At 46.4% G+C, this 21985-nt stretch overlaps 1 protein-coding gene across 2 annotated transcripts in view; it reads left to right on the top strand.

Annotated features, from left to right (window-relative positions):
- Positions 1-361: 361 nt before the first annotated feature.
- LOC111155817 (runt related transcription factor 1) overlaps positions 362-21985 on the top strand; it is a 243570-nt gene continuing 221946 nt past the window's right edge. For both annotated transcript variants that reach the window (XM_022516233.1, XM_022516231.1), the window contains exon 1: positions 362-455. In XM_022516233.1, coding sequence (XP_022371941.1) covers positions 398-455 — 58 coding nt within the window. In that variant the 5' untranslated portion in view covers positions 362-397. The remainder of the gene's footprint in view (positions 456-21985) is intronic.

Raw genomic sequence — 21985 nt, 5'->3', positions numbered from 1 at the left:
TTCTTTGGGCCTCATAAACAACCACAGAACCACAAGTTGGGTAGGCCGGCAGTGTCAGAAGACTGCGCCCGGCGTAGTGGTCAGCAGGCAGGACGAATCACACTGACTGCAAACCACAGGGTTTCGCAGAGCATCACCAACCCACAGCCAAGACGCCGCTTTCTTTCTTTTTTTTTTTTTTAAATCTTGAACAATTTGAATATTTGTTTTCACAAAGGTACATTTTTCAGAGGGCTCAGGGAGCCCCAGAGGTACGGGGGGGTGGGGAACAGAGATGCAGGGAGCCATGCTGGGGCGTGAGGTGACAACAGTGACCTTTCTTGGTTTTCACTCCAAAGGTGAAAGAAATCATTGAATCCCCCGCCTTCAGAAGAGGGTGCATTTTCAGGAGGAAGCGATGGCTTCAGACAGCATATTTGAGTCATTTCCTTCATACCCACAGTGCTTCATGAGAGGTGAGTACGCTCTGGTCTTTTGATTCCTACTTTTGCTCAGTTTGGCAGATAACGAAATGGCAGCGCTATTGTAACCCGGTGCACGTAGCTCGGGCCGATTCCCCGTCTGTTTTGTGGAAAGAATTCAAACTCGGGCGTATGATTACAAGGCTATTGGATTACTTATTCATCAGATGGCAGCTCTTCAGAAATGTTTTAATAAATACTTAGCTAAGCTGTTGAAGTGTTCGGTTGGTGTGTGAGAACTTTGTCAAGCGCAAGTAAGTTGGGCTGCTCCTGATTAAGGTCAGAGAGATTAGAAAACTGGTGAGAAGCTCCCAGGGTTTTCTTTTCTGCCCCTTTGCCTGTGCGGACTGTGGCCGAGGATCCTGAGCTCAGCACGTCCCGGGACCCACGGGGCAGCCGGCCCTGGGGTTTAGCATGGGCCGGAGGCGGAGGCCGGGCTCCCAGACACACGTTAGACCGGCCTGGGGACTTTAGGGGCAAAGTGGCAGGCAGCTCAGTTGTCCTTTAAAGGCAGAGAGTACAGGAGTCAGGCGGATTTGACTGGGTAAAAAATACCCAGGATGGGGCCTCGCTGTGCACTGAGGCAGCCAGCGTCTTTCAAGGTGGGAAAAAAAAAATGCAAGTTGTCGTGTACAGAGGTCTCTCTTGCAAAGAGCAATGAAGAAGTTTCCTAAGCCCAGTGTTGTCACAGCTCTGGGTCTTCAGATCCCACACTTCCATTTCGTAGGAACAGCCAATGTGGAAAACCTGTCTGCAGTTTTGCAATCGGCCTCTTGAAAAATGTGCAAAGCTGTAGCTGGAGTTGCAGCTAGGAGGGTGTGAGTATGTGTGTGCATGTGCCTTTTGTGTATCTCTGGTGGGAAAAGAGGGCTGTGCTTAAACAAACAAAAATAATAACATAAGAATGTCACGAAGGCATGGCCGTGTGTCGGGGCACGCACTCTGACCAACGCCTGCGAAATGTGGCTTGATGGTTTGGCAGAGCCAGCGTGGAGTGGGACGGGACGGGGGAATAATTAATTTTCTGGCTACAGACACTCACGCGCACCCAAATAGTATCTGTGACTCATTATTTATGCACACAACCAAATGAGCAAGGGAATGCACAGGGCTGCCAGCCACTTTGTCACAACAAATGCTCTTGTGAATGCCGCGGAGCCTCTGTGCTTCCGGGTCCCTGAAATTTAAAAACTTGACAAAGCTCTGTGTGTGTGTGTGTGTGTGTGTGTGTGTGTGTGTTCGCGCGCTGGTGTGTATGGGGGTAGGATTTCAGGAGAAGGGAAGAAAGCAAGTCATTAACTGATTCAAAGCTTCAAATTAGAGGGTTTGCAAGTACTTCTTTCCTGGCAGCTGAGGACATTTTAGTGAAGTTGAATCATGCGATGGGCGTGAGTCACTGTCCTCGCAGCAGCGCCCGGGGTCCCGTGGCAGAGAGGCCGGCCGCTGGTGAGAAGCTGTGAACCGCTCCCGGCTGCATTTCCTCTAGGCCACGAACAAGCAAAGGAAGCAATAGTTGCAGAATAACAGGCAGAAAGATCTTCCTGCCTTTGCTCGGCTTTCAATATTCTTCTCCAAGCCATTATTGTTTCCCAGCTGATCCGCTCAGGAAGGCGGGTTCAGGAAACTGGGAAACAGTCCACTGGGCAATAGATTGGATGGTGTGTGTGTCGTGCGGGGCTGCCTTTGAAGTGGTCCTTACAGGCCAGACAGTGGAACGGTGGAAGGACTTGGGGACCTATTCAACTGCCAGGAACCAGAACAGGGGTAGGCCCTGGACACAGAGCCACAGGGCCTGGGCTCACAGAGGTCACCGGGCCACCCCAGGTTAGGAACTAGGGGCATGCTGCTTTCAGGGAAGTGTTGTAGAGATAGCCCTGACACCCAAATCAAGTCTCAGAAGGCCTAATGAAAAAAGGCCTTGTTCACACCTTGGTCTCTGGAAAAGGAACTCAGGGGATTTATAATCTCTACCTTAATCATATCATATGGAGATTTCATTTCAAGTGAAATCTTGGCAATTTCCCAGTTGATTTTATCATGGTGGCCCTCCAAGGTGAGGGCTGACACGGTCCGCATTAGCCATCCACACTCCCCAGTGTCAGAGAGGTGGCAAAATGTCATTGCCTTTGGTGCCATCTGGGCTCTGCCTGAGAGCGTGCCGCTAGGAGTGTTGTGTCTGTTCCCCTCTAACAATGGTTTCCTCTCAGGGTTCTAACTCTGTTCCCGTAGACCGGCCATTAGCCACGTTCAGCCCCATGGTCACTTCTTGCTTTGCATAATTTATGGTGAGAGTTCCCTCCCCCGCTGCAGCAAGGACCTACAGGGGGAAATGGCGTCTTGTTTTCTTCCTGGGATGTACTTTATCAGTCCGTGCAATCCTCACAGAAGGAAGCCCATAACTCATTTTGGGCAAAGTACACATGTGAAACGTAGTGGAGAGAGCGAGCTGTGGGACCAAGGATGGCCGGGTTCCCTTGTTGATGAGAGGCAAGCAAGGGTCTGAAAGAGGGCATGCAAAGTGACTGTGGTCTACCGCAGAGAGCACCATGCTCTTCCCACCCCACCGGGCCAAGCGCTCACTTCATTTGCCTTGGGGACGAGGGAAGACGTGATTAAAATTGCCTGGCATGAACACGCGTGGTCGGCAATGTACAGCCTTGCAGAACCCCAAAGCGCGTTCTCTCGTGTGGTGCAGGTTGCCAGCCCAAAGCGCGGCGGTAACTGTGGAAAGGAAAAGCGGTGGCACAGATGTACTTTTGCAAAATCCTCAGGTAGCCTCGTTCTTAGAAGTGGCTTAGTGGTCTATGCAAAGCCTGACTGCTAATATGCCTCTGAGTTCCTAGAACCACAGGTAGAAATCTCAGCGAGGCTGACTCACTACTGTCTTCTTGGAGGCGGCTTTCAAAGGGAATGGCAGAATACGAGCCTGATGTATGAGGTGCGCACCTCTGGACTCTCAAGGGTCCAGATCGCAGAGAGCCGTAGATGAAACTGCACATGCGTAGTTGGCAATGTGTGAAATCGGTGTGGTTTTTCTAGGGCTACTGTGACAAAGTACCCCAGACCGGGTGACTTAAACATCAGGATGCCTGACCTTCCAATGCTGGAGGCCAGAAGTCTCATGGAGAATCCTGGTGGAGCTTCAAGGTGTGAGGAGGACTGGTTTCTTCTGAGCCTCTCTCCTTGGCTTGTGGATGGTGGGCTTCTCTGTGGTCTCCCTCTGCACGTGTCTGTGTCCCGGTGTCCCCTTCTTATAAGGACACCAGACGTATGGCATGAGGACCTACCCTAATGATCTCACTTAACAGTCATCACCTCTGTAAAAAAGGAAAAAAAAAAACATCTCCAACTACAGTCACATTCTGAGGTGCTAGGAGTTAGGACTTCAACACAGGAATTTTGGAGGGGACACGGTTCAGCCCAAGACGTGCATCTTAGCAGATCTTACTCCCTCTGGCCCATAAGAAAACTCTGCCTTTCTTTGGGGGCTCTCCTGGATGCTGAAGAATCAGACCCCAGGTCCCTCGGTACAAAATAGAGCCTCGCATCTTGAAACTGCCCACACATTTTGAAACTGAGAAAAAAAAAAAAGGCGCTAAAAACCCATCTAAACTCATAATCCTACCCTTCGCCATGTTGTTGCTTTGCATGCTAACAAACCTTTGAAGATGACAAAGAAATTCTGAAGTGTTTAAGCTTTAAAAGAGCAGAGAGTCATTCCCAAAAGAACCCACACCTTGGTTCTACTCCCTCCAGCGGGACTGTATCTGTATTTCAGATTCTTCCAAGACACGTGCCAGCAGTGGGGGTGGGGAGTGGCAGGCCACCAGAGGCCCCACACCTGCTCACATACCAAGGGCAGGCCCCTGAGTGACCAGTAGCAGAAACCTGAGCAGAAAGGGCTGCTGATCCAGGGGCTAAGCAGCAAGAAGCCTTGAGAGCTTTTAGAAAGAAACTAGCAGCTGGGAGATTCTGTTGTTCCCTTGAAATAAACCTGAAATGTATGCTCAGAAAAGACCTGCCCCTTTACTGCGAAAGCAAGGTTGGGTCTGATGTTGGGTCTGGGCAGAGGAAGGTTCCAAGGCTGCCTCACACAGAGATTTTATTAGAGCAACCAGGGCTTGGCTGGGTGTCGATGTAGAGGAGAGAAACTGGGCGGGGGGGGGCGGTATGGGAACAAATAGTACTGGAGGAAGGAGGAAGCCAGGAGAAGGGGGTGAATGTGGGGTATGCACAGATTGCCCAGTGATGATGGACTTCTCTTTTCCATTTTTCCGACTTTAGCCAGGCAGCTTCTCTAGTGAGCCTCGGTTTCCTAGTCTATAAAATGTGGACAGCGGTACCTCTTGTGACAGTCATTGTGTGGCCTGAATCAAGTCACCTGGGTCAAGTGCTCAGCACAATCACAGGAACGGTCCAGAAATATTAATTGGCTATCCACGTTCGGTTATCTCAGAAGACACTTTGGGAAAGGAGAGGTCCCAGGGTCCTAGAGGAGGCTCTGTGGAGAAGGTGATGCAGGAGTTAGAGAAGAGGTGGAGGGTGGGAACCCAGAGGTAAAGAAGAGTGGTCTAGGTGGGGGCTACAGCCATAGATCCTGGGCAAAGGTCAAATGGCAGGAACCCCAGTGGGCTGTGGGAAGTCGTTGTAAGTAAGTTGTAAGCAAGTCGTCCTGATGGCCTTTTATCCCCCCCCCCATCGGCTTGTCACCCTTGCTTGACTTAGAAGTACCCACAAAGAGAACCAAAGAAGAGCCTGGGCCCTTTATACAATTCGACTGAACAAGTGTAGCTTTGAAGTATTGAGGCCAATCGGGCCATGTTGCAACATCAATTTTGACACATTTCTCCTCTGAGTGTACTGGTGCAGCTTTCTTTTCCTCAAGTCCTTCTTAGTGAAAAAGCCCTTTCTCCCTTGAACTCCATGCAAGTCATCCAGACCTCTGAGAGGCTGCCTATTTCCGTGCTTCTCACGACATTTCTGATCATATATTTTATCAAAAACCAGAAATGCTGGCACCTGGGCTGCTCGCTGGTTGGGGGAGGGAGCAGAGGCCTGCACAGGAAGCTTGAGCTCATTTTCAGTTTTTCAGGTAGCTTCCTAGTGACCCAGATGAGTCATTAAATGTCTCTGTGTCTCATTCGAGTTCTACAAAAGGGGCTGGCGATGTTCTCAACGTGCCTGCCTCTGAGTTACAGAGTTCCTGTTCGAAATCTTTGAACGCGTCAGAGAGCTACCGTGGAGCACATCACACATTTCTTAGCTTCACAACATGAAGGGACTTTTATTATTATTATTATTATTATTCTATTATTTTACTTCCTGATAGGAAAGGTCATCCTACCATTTTTACACACTCGAAGCATTCTCCCACATTCACTCAAAAAATTTTTCTTTCTAATTCTCACTCTTTAGAGAATTCTCTAGAAGCTTTTCTGGTACCGGAGCAGAGAGTAAAATCTGCAATACACATTCCCTGTAGTTCTGGTTCCTTAAGTTCCCCCATCCCTCCTACTTGGTGCCACCAATCCCCACTGTTAAGCCTTTTTTGCTGAGTAAAATAAGCCTTAGGCAATGTGTCTTTCTTGGCCTGTAACCCTTCCCCGCCAAAAGATGTCATAACTATGATGGCCCAGAGTGGTGGGAAGGGAACATTTCCTTTAAGAGCTTTGTAAATCCTGAACATAATGAGGGAATGCTTTAGGAGAATTATGGGTGGTTCATGGTACACAAAACAGAACTCAAAAGCCTCAAGTAACCTTTGGCATGTTGGAAAAGTCTGCTTGGTCACTCCTCTGGATTGCCGCCTTCCCCTTGTTGTCAGAGAGACACACTCTCATACTCTCAGCCTTGTGAATCTCTCACTCTCCCTTCTTCCATGCTAATCTCCTGATAATATGGAATGATGCCCCAGAAGGGAGAGAGGAGCTAACATAGAGAAATAAACCACGGATCCAAAAGATGATTGCAGTAATACATTTTACCACAGTGACATAAAAAAGTGTAAAGCTCCTGCTAGGGTCTATCAGTGAGAGTTCTGTTAGGAAAATCTGACTCTAGTGGCTTGAACAGCCAGGTATTGGCATGTCTCCTGAGGCAGCCAGTTTAGAAGCACAGCCCCATGGCCCCTCAGATCTGTCCAGGCAAGAAGGAGTTGCCAACCCCTTCTCCTTGTGAGGCTCTGTCTTTTGCTTCAGGAAAGGAAGCCTATCTCTGTGAACTTCCCCTTATAGATCTTGTAGGTCAGACCCATGTCACAATGCCTCTGTTTGGAAGGTGCTTAGGACAGAGGAGTCCAGTCTGGCCTGTCCTAAGAGCAGAGGAAAGCAGAGGGCAGGTAGCTGGACCCCTGTGCACCATCTCCTAAGACAGCAAAAGCGGTTCCTAGACTGTGTGCTTCCCGATGACATTGCGTCACATCTGTCCCAACACTTTTCTGTCAGTAGTGCTTTGAAAATACATGTAGAGAAACCCTGAATTCTTTAACTTGTGGATGGAAGTTGAGACTGGGACACGTGGTGTTTTTTGTTTGGTTTGGTTTGGTTTTTTGTTTTGTTTTGTTTTTAAAGACTTCATTTATTTATTTGACAGATAGGGAGATCACAAGTAAGCAGAGAGGCAGGCCGTGGGGGGTGGGGAAGCAGGCTCCCTGCTGAGCAGAGAGCCCGATGTGGGGCTCGATCCCAGGACACCGGGATCATGACCTGAGCTGAAGGCAGAGGCTTTAACCCACTGAGCCACCCAGGCGCCCCCAGGGTGTTTATTCTGGGTTTACTGACAGCAAAAAGGCAGGAGATGTGATGGGGCAGGGCTGGGGGCTGGTTACATGGAGTCAAGGTCACATCGATGTTCTTTGTGGAAGGCAGAATCACACTTGCCTCTCCTGTGAGAGAAGAAATGCAGACAGCCTCACAAGCATGTTGCTTGTCCAAGAACCACCCCACCTGGCCCTGGGGCTGATGTATTGGTCAATAACTAGAAATAGTTCACTTTTCCCTGGCCCTCGATTTTCTGCATTCTCAAAGCCCCACAGCAGAACTCCTCACAACTTTTTTTTTTTTAAGAGATTTCTTTTCTACAGAATTTCTTGAGGGGATTTTTTTTTTCTTTTTAAGTTGTCCTCCTTAACTTCACTGCAATATATTTTTATCTTCAATGGAAATATAACAGCCAGATAATAACCCTCTCTCTAGGAGATAGACTGTTTATTCACACCTTGTATTTCTGCAAGTGATAGATTATTTCTGCTTTGTAATGATGGGCCCTGTCTACTTCCTCAGTCAGGATGCAAAGCTGTCTCCAGGCAAGTCAAAGCCTCCCTAAGACCAAAAAAAAAAAAAAAAAAAAACTTCATTCAGTTTTTCTCTAAAATAAGAAACAATGTAAATCTTTCATTTTGTTGTGCTGTAAGATCGGTGTGCACTTAGAGAATCATTGATTTGGTGTGGGCCGGTTTCCTCCCGGCCCATGGTCCTTGTGTGTATTTTCACATGGTCTTCTTTCTAAATAGTGAGCATTTTAGGAGCCCACATGGAAAAGGTCACCAAAAATAGAAATCTTAGTTGGCTGGTTAGGTTTGCCCAATGGCTGTGCTGATTTTAAAACGGATGCTTCTTTGTGTCAACCCACAGCTGTGCTAAATTGATTCGGACTCAAGGATGCGACTTGCCAAATCCTAAAAGCTAGTCCATTGAAATAAGAATTATATGGCTCCGACATTTCGCACTTTGTACCTCACCTTCCTCGCTAGCTACCCAGCTCTTACTCCTGGTGTTTGGGATGTCCTCCACGGAGACTATGAGTCCTAGAAAGAACATTTCCTGGTCTCTGGGCCATAAGAGGAGTGACAAATCGATACAGCCTGAGAGCACCAAAAGCAGACCTGTCTCTCCCTCTCCTTGAGAGCTACCTTAGTCCTGAGCACAACTTGAGTTCTCCTGAAAATGTATAGGATTTCAGACATTCTTTTTTCATTATTAGAGCTCAAACAAATGTCTAGAAACTCTTGCGTGAGTCAGTTTGCCAGATAGGGGTGTGTTTAAAAGAGCCAACAAGTCACTTAGAATCCTAAACACACTGCATGCTCCCCTGTGGTCATGGGCCACCCTGGGGCGAGCCTTCTTAGGGGCGAGAAACAAGTTGTCAGAGAAGTTTTCTCATTGTTCAAGGTAGAAGCAGTTTCCTTCTGCTATGCAAAAAATTTTAGCATGCATATCCTTCAATGGTTATTTTTTATGTTAGCCTCAAAATGTGTGAAAGGGAATGGAGATAAACTGAAATACATTGGTTTGGGGGACATGTTTTTTCCTCTGGGAGCAGTTTTAATGCCAACTGCAGTTTGCTGTCCTTTATCACATAACTTCTGCTGCCCTTTGAACTCTGTGCACCAAACCCCTCATTTCATGCCATGTGCAGGCAGATTCTGTGCAGCCCCATCCCCCTCCCCAGCAGTCACAGCTGGACCTGACACTCACCCACTTTGCACGGGCATAATTTGTAAAAATCTGAAACTGCGTATATGTATAAAGCCCATCCAAGGGTCTGGAGGACCTGTGAGGAAGGAAAAATAGCTGTATACTCTGGGAGTCTTCTCTCCTGTCCCAGACCTTTACAGGATGGCGTACATAATGTGGCGGGAATGAGGAATATGAAATTACATAGGCCTTGGCAGGTGTGAACAGAAACTCAAGCACCAAGGTCATTATTATTGAACCTACTGTTTGTTTATAAAGATCAGAATGGTTCTGACTCCCAAAGTTCTAGAGCAGAGGAACAATTATTAAACAACCTTAAACAAAGATTAAGACTGTGAAGGGGGTGGGGCATGTAAAGAGGTACAAATGCCAACAATGGACATTCTGTCCAGCTGTCAATCATCCCACATCATTGCTTCACATTTTAAGAAAAGAAGCTATGCCTCCCATACACTTCCCACTTCCCTCTGGGTTGTGTTCAAAACAAAGAGATCATTGTATCAGAGGGGTAGATAATCTGTTTAAATAAATAAACCAGGAGACAGGGTCCTGTATGATGCTTTTGAGGTTATGTGTGAATATAGTTCTATAGAGATAGCTCTATATAGTTTCAGTCGGCATTTGAAACTGTGTAATTGTATAACTCTCGCAATACCAACTGTTTGTATGACATAAGATACATAGTATATAACACGTAATGAGTAATATATAAAGTACGTATACTTATATATTTATAGATATATAAATAATATAAATATATATATATATATTTATATATATATCCATCGGTGGCAGATTCCACCTGGGAGTCCCCATGATTAGCAGATAGCTCTCCTGATCTTCCTTAATTACTCTTTTCATTGGTCAGACACCACAGCCATTTATAGGCTAAATCCCTTTCATTGCCGGGGAACATTGAACAGGGCCATTTAGATGGAGCTGGGCAGAAGCTTAGGAACGAAGCTGCCTGCGGAAGAGCCTCCTCTGCCCTGGTGTGATTTGGAGGTTCTCACCCGCCCTGTGGTTTGGATGTTCTCTTTTACCCGATAAACCCGGCAATGCCGTAGCTCAGCTACCCACCACATGCCCGCCACCCCCTTAAGCAATTTTAGGGTTAACCAGGTTGGTTTGAATGAGAGTCTCTTTGAAATCTGAACAACCAGAGGAACTGCGTGTTCGCGGAGGGGTGAGAGGAGGCTTGGGCCGGGACTGCCAGCCTCCAGCTCTCAAAGGAACTCCTAGGAAGTGGGAGAATGCTGTCTTCCCACAGGATTTGAACCCAGGCTACAGCTCCCATCGAGGTTATATGTCCTCCCAGCACTCCCGATTCAAAGCACTTGGACTCTCAAGTAGTCTCTCTCAAGAAAAATAAAGGCTTTTCCTCTCTCCAACCTTCTCTCTCTCTTACATGTGCACACACGCACACACGCGCACACGAACACTTGTAGAGGCTAGCATAAAAAATCTGTATGCCTTAAAGAACCCAGTGGGATTTCTCCCCATGATGGACTGAATTGGACAAAGCTTTTTGTAAGTGGTACAGGAACTTCTGAAATCGAGAGTCATTTCCAAACCCTTTTGATCATGTGACATACAAATAAAACTTAATTAGCATGCCTCAAAACCTAGGCATAGTTATTTACTTACAAACGACATGCCTGCCCTTCTATACTGATGTAATTATGGCCTATGCATCATAAAACACATCCTAAAAATAGACATTGAAATAAGAGACACCTGAAAGTGCAAGTTGCAATGGTTTTTCCTCCCCCTCCAATAATACCTCAATGTGACACGGAAAGTTTCCAGATAACCTGCAAATTTTTTATCTTGTTAACTGGGACTCAGCTTCCACAAGCAAACCTTTCTTTGTTCTTCACCTGGAAGCTTCAACTGATGTTTCAGCATAAACTTCACTCCAGAAGGAATCCTGTGTGCTTCACCATGAGGTCCTTTTCTATGAGCTGTCTTTGATAGGGAGACCAGAAAGACAGGCCTGACTAGAGGGTGTGGGTCATGGGTGGAGAGGGAGGGCAGGGAGTCCAGGGGGTTGGGATCAGGGGGTTGGTTCCTACTCTGTCACCAGCACTTACCACCTGTGTGAATTGAAGCCATTCCCCTAAACCTGCAAAGCCCAAGTCTCTCATCTGTCAAGTGGGTACAATGATCCCTACTTTGCATGGTTGGCAAGAGGAATTGAGCTAAAATATATGAAGCGGTGGACACATAAAAGAAGTCAGCAGGTAAAAAGTAACCCTGAGAAATGCCACGGAGGCTGTACAGAAAAGAGGCGAGGGCAGGGAAATAACCTCTGCTAAGCCCAGAACACAGCCTTGCGGCTGTGCCAAGAGCCAGGCACGTGCTGAGATGAACGACTAGGCCAACTTCCCTCACCATGGAGCAGCGCAGAAATGATCGTAGTGCTTTTTGGCTGAGTGCTGAGCTCACCAGAGTTAAACTGATCGGAGTCAAGCTGGAATTTATTGAGCACAAGCTATGTTCCAGCAGGGCATGGTGCCAAGCATTTTCTTGTGTTACCTCATTAAATCCTTCGCACAAACCTAGGAGTAGGAATTCTCGTGACTAATACAGTTTTATTGAGGGAAGTGTGGCATGCAGAAGTTAGGCAACCTGCTTGAGGTGAGAGGCTGCTAGTAAATGCAGGAGCCAGGAACAAATGGAGGTGTTCACTGCAGAGCCCACGGTCTGTCCACAGGAAAGTCACCATCCTCTTGGTTTGATTTGGCTAGAGACTGGTCGGGGCCCCTGGACAGCAGCTGACACCGTGTGCATTGAGGGTGGAGGGAGGTTGAACCTCAGGTGGCCAGGGGTACCATCCACGGTCTGGGACTGCTGACATGACACTGGGCACACTCAGTGCCTGGGAGTCCCTCCCGTCAGTATCAGTGCTGCCTTTACCCGCTCTTTTTACCCTTCCGGCCCCTCCCCATCAGAGCCGCCCCCAAGGGAGATGTTCATGTGGATCCAGGGCAGTCCACAAGAGACACTTCTCTAAGCCAGTGATCTCAAACCAGAGGGTGAGCCAGGATAACCTGTTCCCAAGACAATAGTGAAGTGCTGGTTTAGGCGGGGAGAGAAGCCATCACTAAGTATTTTTTCGCAGCCAGTTGTCTTAATCTATCAGTCTGGGAATCCAGCAGGGGTGACCCTCTCCTGAGGCAGCAAGGCACTTTCCAGAATGTCTTAGGGAGGTGCTCACTCTCAGGATTCCAGCTGGCCCTGCACTCTGGCATGACTCTGAGAGATGGCACTGCCTTAAATTTGTGTCTCAGGTACATCTCTTGCCCCATCCTGGTCCATGTCCAGGACCCAACATACAGAAGAACCCACAGAATGATCTGGCCAGTCATCAGGGGCCTCACTCCTGAGTTCATCCTCCAGGAAGCCCCCAGAACCTACACGGCCATGACCCTGAGTCTGGCCAGGGTTTTCAGTGAAGGTCCCAGCGAACACTCCTATCTAGTTATTCCTATGGTTGAGATAAAAATTTGACCTGGAAGCAGTGGATTCGACTCTGACAGCAACAAGTGGCTTCTGCCCCTCCTGTAAACAGGACCGTCCACATCTCCGGGGGCCAGTTGCAGAGCAAGAGACCCACTCCCTGGTGAGCCTTTCAGAACAGTCTCTCCACCCTTCGGCAGAAACATTTATCAATTTCAAAAGTGCTTTGACATCATTACAAATCCTGTTTTCAAGTAGGTGGGTTTGAGGTTTTCTTTTTCTTTTTAACCTTATTTGTATAAAAGGCATTTCTCATCTGGGTTTTCTACGACCAGTCCCACAGAGTCACAGAAAGTTCCTTCCCTTTCTCCTTGGGCTCCACGTGGCAAAGGCCGCAAGAATTAATTACGTTTCCCCCCAAAGCCAGCTCACAGCCGGTGAAAGGCCCCTGCTCACAGAGAATGCAGAGAGCCCGCCAGGCTCTAATTGCTGCTATGCAAACATCTTAATGGGAACAAATTAAAAGGCTCTCAAGCTAATTATTCTCTACAATAAAAAAAAAAAAAACAGTAAACTAATAAAAGTCCTTTGGAAAGGTGATTCTGTATTACCTCAAATGAGTTGGCTTTCCTTATGCAGAGTGTGCAATTGACAGGGAAATAAAAACTCCATGATGTGCACTAGAGATTATATTTTGGGAATTCTTGTGACTCAGAAAACGCCCCTGTATGCTTGTTTAGGGCCATGTGCACACACCTCAGGGCCTGGCCTGCCCAGCCCCACTTCCCTTCCTCCCTCCTTCTCTGTCTTCCTTCTGTGATTTCTACTTGACCATCACCCAAGCTCTGTTTTTTTGCTGGGGGATCCTGGCCCCCAGGCGCACAGTGGCCTCCCTGTGAGGCCCAAGCTGCCCACGTCAGCCTAACCAAGTCAGGTTAGGTTCAAGCATGTCATTCACATAGCATTGCTTCAAACAGCCTCATCTGTCCCTTCCATGTTCTAATAGAGACCACGCAGCCTGAAGGAGAGAAAGCCAAAAAGGGCCCTCAGAGCCCATCATCACAAATGAGCCTGGGCAGCTCCTCCTGCAGGACCTTTGACAGGTTCTGGACCAGGAGGATGAGAGGGAAGAGCCCCTCCACCAGGCTCCGTCGGATCCCACACACTGTGCACTGTTTTTGGGAAGGGTTTGTGAGTCAGGTGACAATGAAGTTTCATCACTGCTTATTAATGGGAAGGACAACCAACATTCACCAGGTGCTTACAATGCATCAGGCACATTGCCACCATCCACTCTTTTAATTAAAAAAAAAAAAAAAAAACCTTAGGAGAAAATGCCCATAGCATAACAATAAAAAAGACACATGAAGCAAAGCTGGGTTAAGAAAGCAGCCCAGGCCACAGTGCTGGCGGGAGGCAGAGCCCAGCTGGAATGTCTCTGGCTTACCCCCTCCCATCCTATGACGCAGTGGCCTGGCTGGCAATGGACACAGTTTGGAGTGTGTCACAGGAGCTCGGGGCTGACTCGGGGTCTCGACTCCGTGCTGTGTGCACCCTTGCACTGTGATCTTCTGCTCCCCGTCCCACCTGTATGATGAGAGGGCAGGAGCTTGAGATACTTCAGTTCTGACACTGTAAGGGAAAGGCCTAGGCAGGCTGAGAATTTGCCCTCCAATAAGTCTGTACTGAGTTGCTCAACCTCACCACTGCTCACCCTGGGGATCAGACCTTTCTTTGCGAAGGAAAAGTGTCTTGTATATTGTAGGATGTATAGCAGCAGCCCCTGGACTGCACCCACTCAATGCCAGTAGCTTCTTCTACCCCGGTTGTGACCATCAAAAATGTCTCCAGACATTGTCAGATGTCCTCTGAGAGACGCAGTCACCCCTGTTTGAGAACCACTGCTCCAGAGAAACCTTGGGAACCGATGCACTATTGTTGCTCCCCATCTACTTACAGGTCCACAGAAATAAAAAGATGCGGTAATGGGGCACCTGGGTGGCTCAGTGGGTTAAAGCCTCTGCCTTCGTCTCGGGTCATGATCCCAGGATCCTGGGATCAAGTCCCACATCAGGCTCTCTGCTCAGCGGGGAGCCTGCTTCCCCCTCTCTCTCTGCCTGTCTCTCTGCCTAGTTGTGATCTCTGTCTGTCAAGTAAATAAATAAAATCTTAAAGAAAAAAAAAAAAAGATGCAGTAATTCTGACCCTTTCCAACGTGTTTGCATCCACCCCACCTGGTTGGACCTCTGCTCCACCCACCTCCCAAAGCTGTTTTAGGCTGTTCGCAAAAACTGACAGTCCCTTGGAAGGGGCCTTGAAATTAGGGTGCTCAGCCATATTCCCCATAATTAAGAGCAGAAAATAAAAGGCATCCACAATTCCAGTCTGCTGAGGACAAACAAGAAAGAATCGGTAGACTGGGATTACTTTTTAGAAGAATCCAGGCCTATTAACCCGACCTTCAATAGTTTTTCTAGGGCAAGGGAGATAAAATTAGGTACTTTTAGAACAACACCTCCAGATTGCTGTGGTTGGCACACATCATCATTAAAATTCAGGAGAAGGAAGTCATCCCATAGGAAGTGATGATAGAACATTGTAGAAACATCAGATTTTATTGCACAAGCACTATTATGTAGCATTTCCCAAGGACAAGGCCCTGGGTTGAGTGGCAACAAATAGGAACTCACATCACTATTGTCACCTATATGGTGGGGACAGTTAGTCTCCTTGTTTTACAAAGAGGGGACTGGGGAACAGACTGGCCAGGAAACTCATCCAAGTTCACACAGCTAGAAAGAGGCATGGCTGCACTCTCCACTCATCTGGTTTGGGGTCTTGAGTGCTTAACCATTAAACTGGGCATACTTAAGAGAAGGTCTTCTAGAGAGGGTGTGACCTGGGCACTCATGTTCTTTGTAATAAATTAAAAATGAATGATCTTGTCCTCTAATCACAAACATCAAGGGAAATAGGACGGTGAATTGACAAGAAAAGAGCTCTTCACTGTTTCAAAATTATTTGAAGTACTTGGGTGCCCTTCAGAGTCCTGATTTTGAACAAATCATTTTCTTTCCTTTTTCATATTGGGTTTGTCAGCATGTCTTTGATGAAGACTCTTGATATCTAGAAGAAAGGCCATCAAAAAGACCAGGTAAGGGTAGTTTCAAGGACCCAGAGATCATTGAAAATTTAGCCAAAAGTTTCAGAAATGCTGAAGTACATTCAATTTCACTTTTCTACAGATAATTTTTAAATCCTCTTTGAGAAAATGCTTCTTCTGCACCACTGTCATTGCTCCTATGATTTCTGGTAGCAGGTTTATTAAAGACACTCAATGGGCCCTTTGTTCAGTGCAAGGACGTCACTGTGCAATTGTAAGTCCTGGGACATGAGTCTGTGGAGAATGCTGAAGAACAGAGAGCAAGGCTTTCCCATATCCCCATCACAGACATAGATGAGCACAGTCTGTGTTTGCCTCCTAAAGCCATGGGGCTACCAGAGTGATGCAGTGATGGCCAAGACTTCTAGGGTGCCCAATGGGATCTCATGCAATAGGGCACATTCCAGTTCCAACTATTATTTATTCATTCATATATGTAGTGCTGTACCTACCAAAATGTAATTCAATGTTTTCTGTTTATAAATGTATTCTCCTAGACACTCTGAGCTCTTTGAGAAGTAATCTCATGTCTCCCTTTTCTCTTTTTTTACAACACCTGACAAGGTGTAGGCACTAAACAAATGTTGGATGGATGGATGGATGTTTGGTGGATGGGTGGATGGATGTTTGGATGGATGGATGAATGGATGAATGGATGCATGGGTGGATGAATGGATGGATGGATGGATGGATGGATGGATGAACGGAAGGATGCATGGACAGATGCACTGATAGGCATATGAACAGATAGATCAATAAATCCTTCAGTCTTGTGCTTACTGCTGAGGTGTAGAAACCCCAATGGTATGAACAGAAGAGGCTGCAGTAGTCTCTTCAGCCACAAAAACACAGCAGGGTGCAAGAAATTAGGACCTCTACCCACAGTTGGTCCTCCCCCCAACTCGTATAATTAGCTAAGGATAGGAAAGTGTATGTGGGGATATTAGGGTAAACAGAAGCAGGCAACATAGGGTTGGTTCCACCTTTGTCCAAAGGGTTTTGGGTTGGAAAGTCTGGTGGGTGTCCATTGTGGGAAGGTGAGCAAGTATGCAAGGAGAAGCACATGAGAAAGTGCTTTATACTTTTTTTAAAAGATTGATTTATTTATTTTAGAAAGAGAGAGAGCATGCAGGGGGAAGGGCAGAAGAAGAGGGAGAGAGAATATTAAGCAGACTCTGTGCTGAGCATGGAACTTACTGCATGGCTTGATACCACGACCCTGAGATCACAATCTGAAATCATGACCTGAGCCAAAATAGTCAGAAGTTTAACAGACCGTGCCACCCAGGTGCCCTGACTGGATTGTGCTTTAAAATGAGTAGCTGTGTGGAGAAATAAATGCCTATACCCAAGAGAGTTTCTAATCATAGGACAGATAATGAGGTCCACTCCATTTCCCATGGGGTTATCTCTACAACATCAAACAAAAAACAGCAGAAATGATGCCCTCTGTTCTTCTGTTACCAACTCAAAAAGACCTTTTCTATGGGAAAGTGAAACCATTTGTCTCCTGTCCAACAAAAAGAACAAATGGAAAACCAGAAGAGGTTTGGTACATAACGTGAAGAAGATTTGTCCTTAGGGTCTCTGTTTTGCCTTTCTCGGTAAAGTCTCAGGGAGCTGAGTGGACACACAAACTGACCCTTGAATGGCTAGCCCAGGGCACCTGGCATGCTTTCTGCATACCTCTCAATTTAGGGGAAAATGTTCCTCAGTGAACTATTGGGCAGTTGATGTTGCATATATGTGTTTCCCATTCTACTAGGAGACCATCTGCATCCATTGAACAACTGTCATATCTTGTGCTTCTGACCACCACTGACCATTCCCCCAAAGCCTGTCTGCACCTAAATCTCCCTCAGCCAGGCCTGGACCCCAGTCACGTGGACACACCCAGCTTTGCCCACAGCCACATCTGCACCTAGAAGGGATCCTGTCAAGGCTGGCCTTCATCCTTTGTTCCATTCAGAAACACTCCTTAGTGGATTCTCTGTCCAAATAACGCCTTCTTATATTTGTAATTTCATTCTTTTCCTTAAGGTTTGTTCCCATGCATCCTTTCCCATGGATCTGCAAATTCAGTCCCCTTTTTCATTTATTTAGACCATATATCAGGAACTTCTTAGACTAGCTTTTTCTCATTACTTTTCCCATTTTCTTCACCATGCTTATCACCTTCAGAGATCTTAAATCAGTGGTTCTTAACTAGATGGAGACAGTGAGAGGCAAGGGGTAAAGTTGCCCCTGGGGCACATTTTCAGTTGTCACAGCTTGTGGGGGGACAGAAGTGCACAGGCATCTAGCAGGTTGAGGCAAAAATGCTCCCACATACCTTACAACACACAAGACAGTCCTCCCCACCAGAGAATGATCAGGCCCCAAATGTAAATAGCTACAACTTGAGAAATCCAGCCTTGTATTATCACCTTGTATTATCAGGGTTATGGTTGCAGAGATGTATTTTTGTCTTTATTCCCTCTTGGTGTTTTACTTTCTGGAAAGTGAGGCCCCTCCCCCCTGAAACTGGGGAGACAGGCATGTCTTCAGAGGACAAGTACCTATGGAAAAGTAGATCTAGATGGTCTTAGAAATTATGGTCACAGAGGTCGTCTGGGGATCCCAAGGATTTTTCACATTCTGGTATCTCCTATAAGCACCTTGATATTATAAAAGAGGATCTGAATCTCTTTACTATATGGAGGAGGAAGCTATCACCTTACACAGATGTTCTGAAGACTAGAGTAAGGACTTTGAGTATCAGAGGAAAAGGAAGAAGACAGATAAAAGACAAGAGAACCAGCATGAAGAGACAAGACCAGAGACGGCATTTAGAGACACCAGATCACAGGCTGGGGAGAGAAGATAAGGAGGAGCCAGGAGTCCTAGAAGCAATATTTGGGGGCACCTCCACACCAGTCAGGACAGAGACCAGATGGCCCACAGGGATGTGCCTAAAATGGAAGGGATTCTTACTGAGTCCAAGGATTCCCTTGAGGGAGAAGTTAAGGATTAAAGGGCAACAGTGGGAAAGTGGTTGAGAAGCAGTGAAGGTCCCTGAGGCAAGGAATAGTCAGGAACACCAGAAAGCATTCCTCCAGAAAGCATACTTGAGCTTCAGGGCAGGGCATTGTGGGTCACAGGTTCCTACTGTGTGCTAGGTTGCCAGGTGGTCTCCATACATTACCCCACCTGCTTCCCAAAGCCTTATGAACAAATATTACGATGTTGAGTTTGAAAGTAAAAACATGGAGGCTCAGAGATAACAAACATAAGAATTTAGAATTCAGAAAGGCTAGAAAAGAAAGCCAAGATTGTAGGAGCAGTAATCCTAGCTATGTCAGGATTAAAGGTGAGGTGTATTTACTGCTAAATCATTAATACATTACAATGCTTTTATTCTGTTTAGTTATATGTAATCCATGAAATTTCCTCTAATTTGAGCTCAGAGTAGGCTGTTCAGCTGACCACCAACTGCCAAAAAAGGAAGGAGGGAGGTTAGCTGGAGCATGGGAGACAGTGGGGAGAGGCCACCCAAGAAATCCACCACTGGGGGATGAGTGTGAAAAACAAACATCTATCCTTTGGTTCATAGATATGATCATCTGGATTTCAAGTAAAGTGGAAACTACATTTAGCAAAAAGAAAATCTTTTTCCACTTCTTAGGGCAAACACATGAGCTAGGGGTCCACATTCCCTTTTCCCCACTCTCTCTGTGTCTTTCATGAACTATATAACCAGGTTCTCAACCCTATCATCACCACTCCCATTCCCCTTCCCAGCCTCTTCTGATCCCAGAGCTACAGTGTGCCTGGTTAATCACACTGTGTAAAACATGTTAGCAATGACCCATCAGCGAATGTACTAAATGGTTGATACACTTATGGCCATGTATTATAGAAGATGGCCTAGAAGACAAAGATGATATGGCATGGAATGGCCCTTGAGGAACTTACTGTCTAGTAAAGGAGGCAAAGCCCAAGCAGGAGAAATAGTCAGTGAACAACATGGTAATTGAACAGCAGAGCTCAGATGTAAGAAGCATCACAAACCAGGAAGATGACTGGTTGCTGAATGAGAAGCAGTGATCTGAGGAGGCCCGCAAGAAGAGGTTATTTTATCCAGGGCTGAGAAAAACAAAGGAGATGACATGAATGAGGTGGCCAGTCGAGCTGGTTCAAGAGATGTTCATAGACAATGAAGAGACCGTACCAGTTCACTAGCGAGCAGCAAAATTGGAGCCAGATCTTTGAATGCTGAGGCAAGGAGGCTGGACTTGAACTTGCTACCCGGCCCTACAGAAGAATCCCCTGCAGGGTCTGTTAAAATGCAGATACTTGAGGGAGATGGAGAGGAGAAGGGAGTTGAGGGAAATTGGAAGGGGAGGTGAACCATGAGAGACTATGGACTCTGAAAAACCATCTGAGGGTTTTGAAGGGGTGGGGGGTGGGAGGTTGGGGGATCCAGGTGGTGGGTATTGGAGAGGGCACGGATTGCATGGAGCACTGGGTATAGTGCAAAAATAATGAATACTGTTACGCTGAAAAAAATAAAAAATTAAAAAAAAAAAGAATACTACCAACTGGTGAGATCTCCAGTAACAGGAAATTTCCAATATACCATGTTGTTAACTATATATAAATTGCTGTAAATATAACTTATTCAACATGTATACTGGAAACTTAGTATTTGACCCACATCTTCCCAATTTTCCCTGCCTTTAGTCACTGACAATTGCCATTCTACTCTTCTAAAGATTGACTATTAGATTTCACTTACAATTGTAATTATAAAGTGTTTGTCTATCTATGTCTGGCTTATTTCACTTCTCTCAATGTCCTCCAGTTTCATCCATGTTACTTTTATTTCATTTTTCCATTCATTTGTCAACAAATATGTAAAATTAATTTCCACATTTTATCTATTGTGAGTCACACTGCAATAATGATTACAAGAGTAAAGTATAGCTTCAAATTTGAAAAAAAAATGCAGATACTTGAGCCTCTCCTGGTATCTCAGGAGGCCCCAGGAATCTGCATTTTAAAAGCCCTGTAACCTTGGCAGGACTCTGAGAAACACTCGGTAACAGGAAGCCTTTGACTAGTTTTGATGAAGTCAAAACAGAATCCTCATGAAATTTCAGGGTTTGGCAAAATTTAGCACAACCTATTCCTATATCTGACAGCTAGTACCTCCTCTGGAGGGACTTCTTCGTTCGAGATGGCGCATCTTCTTGTGATTTTTTCTCACATCCTATGGATTTTTCTAGTCTGGTGTCTCAGAGCTGAGATCATACTTTCTGCTTATTATATATGACTCAAAACGTAAATTTCAAAGCGTATGCTATAGGATTCTAAAGTTTGTGTGAGATCAAGTTGGGTCTAGAATACTTAAATATGGGCTCCAAATTCTATACTGCTGCCCCAAACTCTACAGCTCATGAAAAAGCTGTGGCATTGTGGGAATTCCAACAGTGAGATTCAAATGTCTTCATCACCAGGAAGACCCTGACTGCCTGGTTTTTGTGTGTGTGTGAGTTTTTATTTATCTGTCACATGATACCCCTTCCCCACCACCTTTGGGCTCAGAAAGTAACCTAGACTCTCCTGAGTCCCTGAAGGTGTTCCCAATTGGGAGGTTAAAAATCCCTTAACTCGTTCAAATTTTCATTCCCTCTGGAGCAGAAAGGAGTTTCCTTTTCCACCAGCAAGGCGGCTGGTGTTAAACCAGAGCCACGGGAATAAATACAACTTGCCTGAAATACTTGGGGGCATCCATTAGGATACGCTCTAATGTGGAATCCTCTGCTTGGGGCTTGTAGGCTATACAGAGAAATATATGGAGAATGATTGGACAGGAATCTCTCAAAGCCTTGCTATCATTCAAAATGTGGGCTTCAGACCAGCAACATCAGCATTGCCTGGAGACTTGGTGGAAGTGTAGGATTTCAGGCCCCAGCCCAGACCTGCAGAATCAGACTGAATTTTCACAAAAGCCACGAGGTGGGGATTGGGATACACATTCAAGTTTGAGGAGCATTATCCTAAATCTCCGAACTGCGCACCCCGCACCCACGATTGGGTCTCTCTGTCTCCCAAGATTCTTGCAAAGAGGGAGCCCTGTAATCAGTTACAAGGTGTTGGGTGGGGAACGGGGTTTCACTGGCTCCCGCTTCCTTGCCCTTCTTGATGCTCTCCCAGGGGCTGCACCTGCAGGGCTGTCCCTTCTCTGGGAAGCTTCTTGACATAGACCACCCCCCCACCAACCCCCCACCTCCTGCCTTGCTTCTAGGGTGGGGCTGTACTACCTCTTTTCTCTCTATGAGACTGGGATGCTGACAGCCTCAGATGGAGGCATCCTGTTTGTCGAAAAATAAACCGGCAGTTAAAGCAGGGTTGCGAGAGCGAGAAAACCACAGGCCTGCGCG

Source organism: Enhydra lutris, unplaced genomic scaffold (genome assembly GCF_002288905.1).
Source record: "Enhydra lutris kenyoni isolate GAN:26980312 unplaced genomic scaffold, ASM228890v2 scaffoldscaffold43, whole genome shotgun sequence".
NCBI classification, from domain to species: Eukaryota; Metazoa; Chordata; class Mammalia; order Carnivora; family Mustelidae; genus Enhydra; species Enhydra lutris.
Note: the sequence above shows the minus strand (reverse complement) of the source record. Positions and strands in the feature narration are given on the sequence as shown.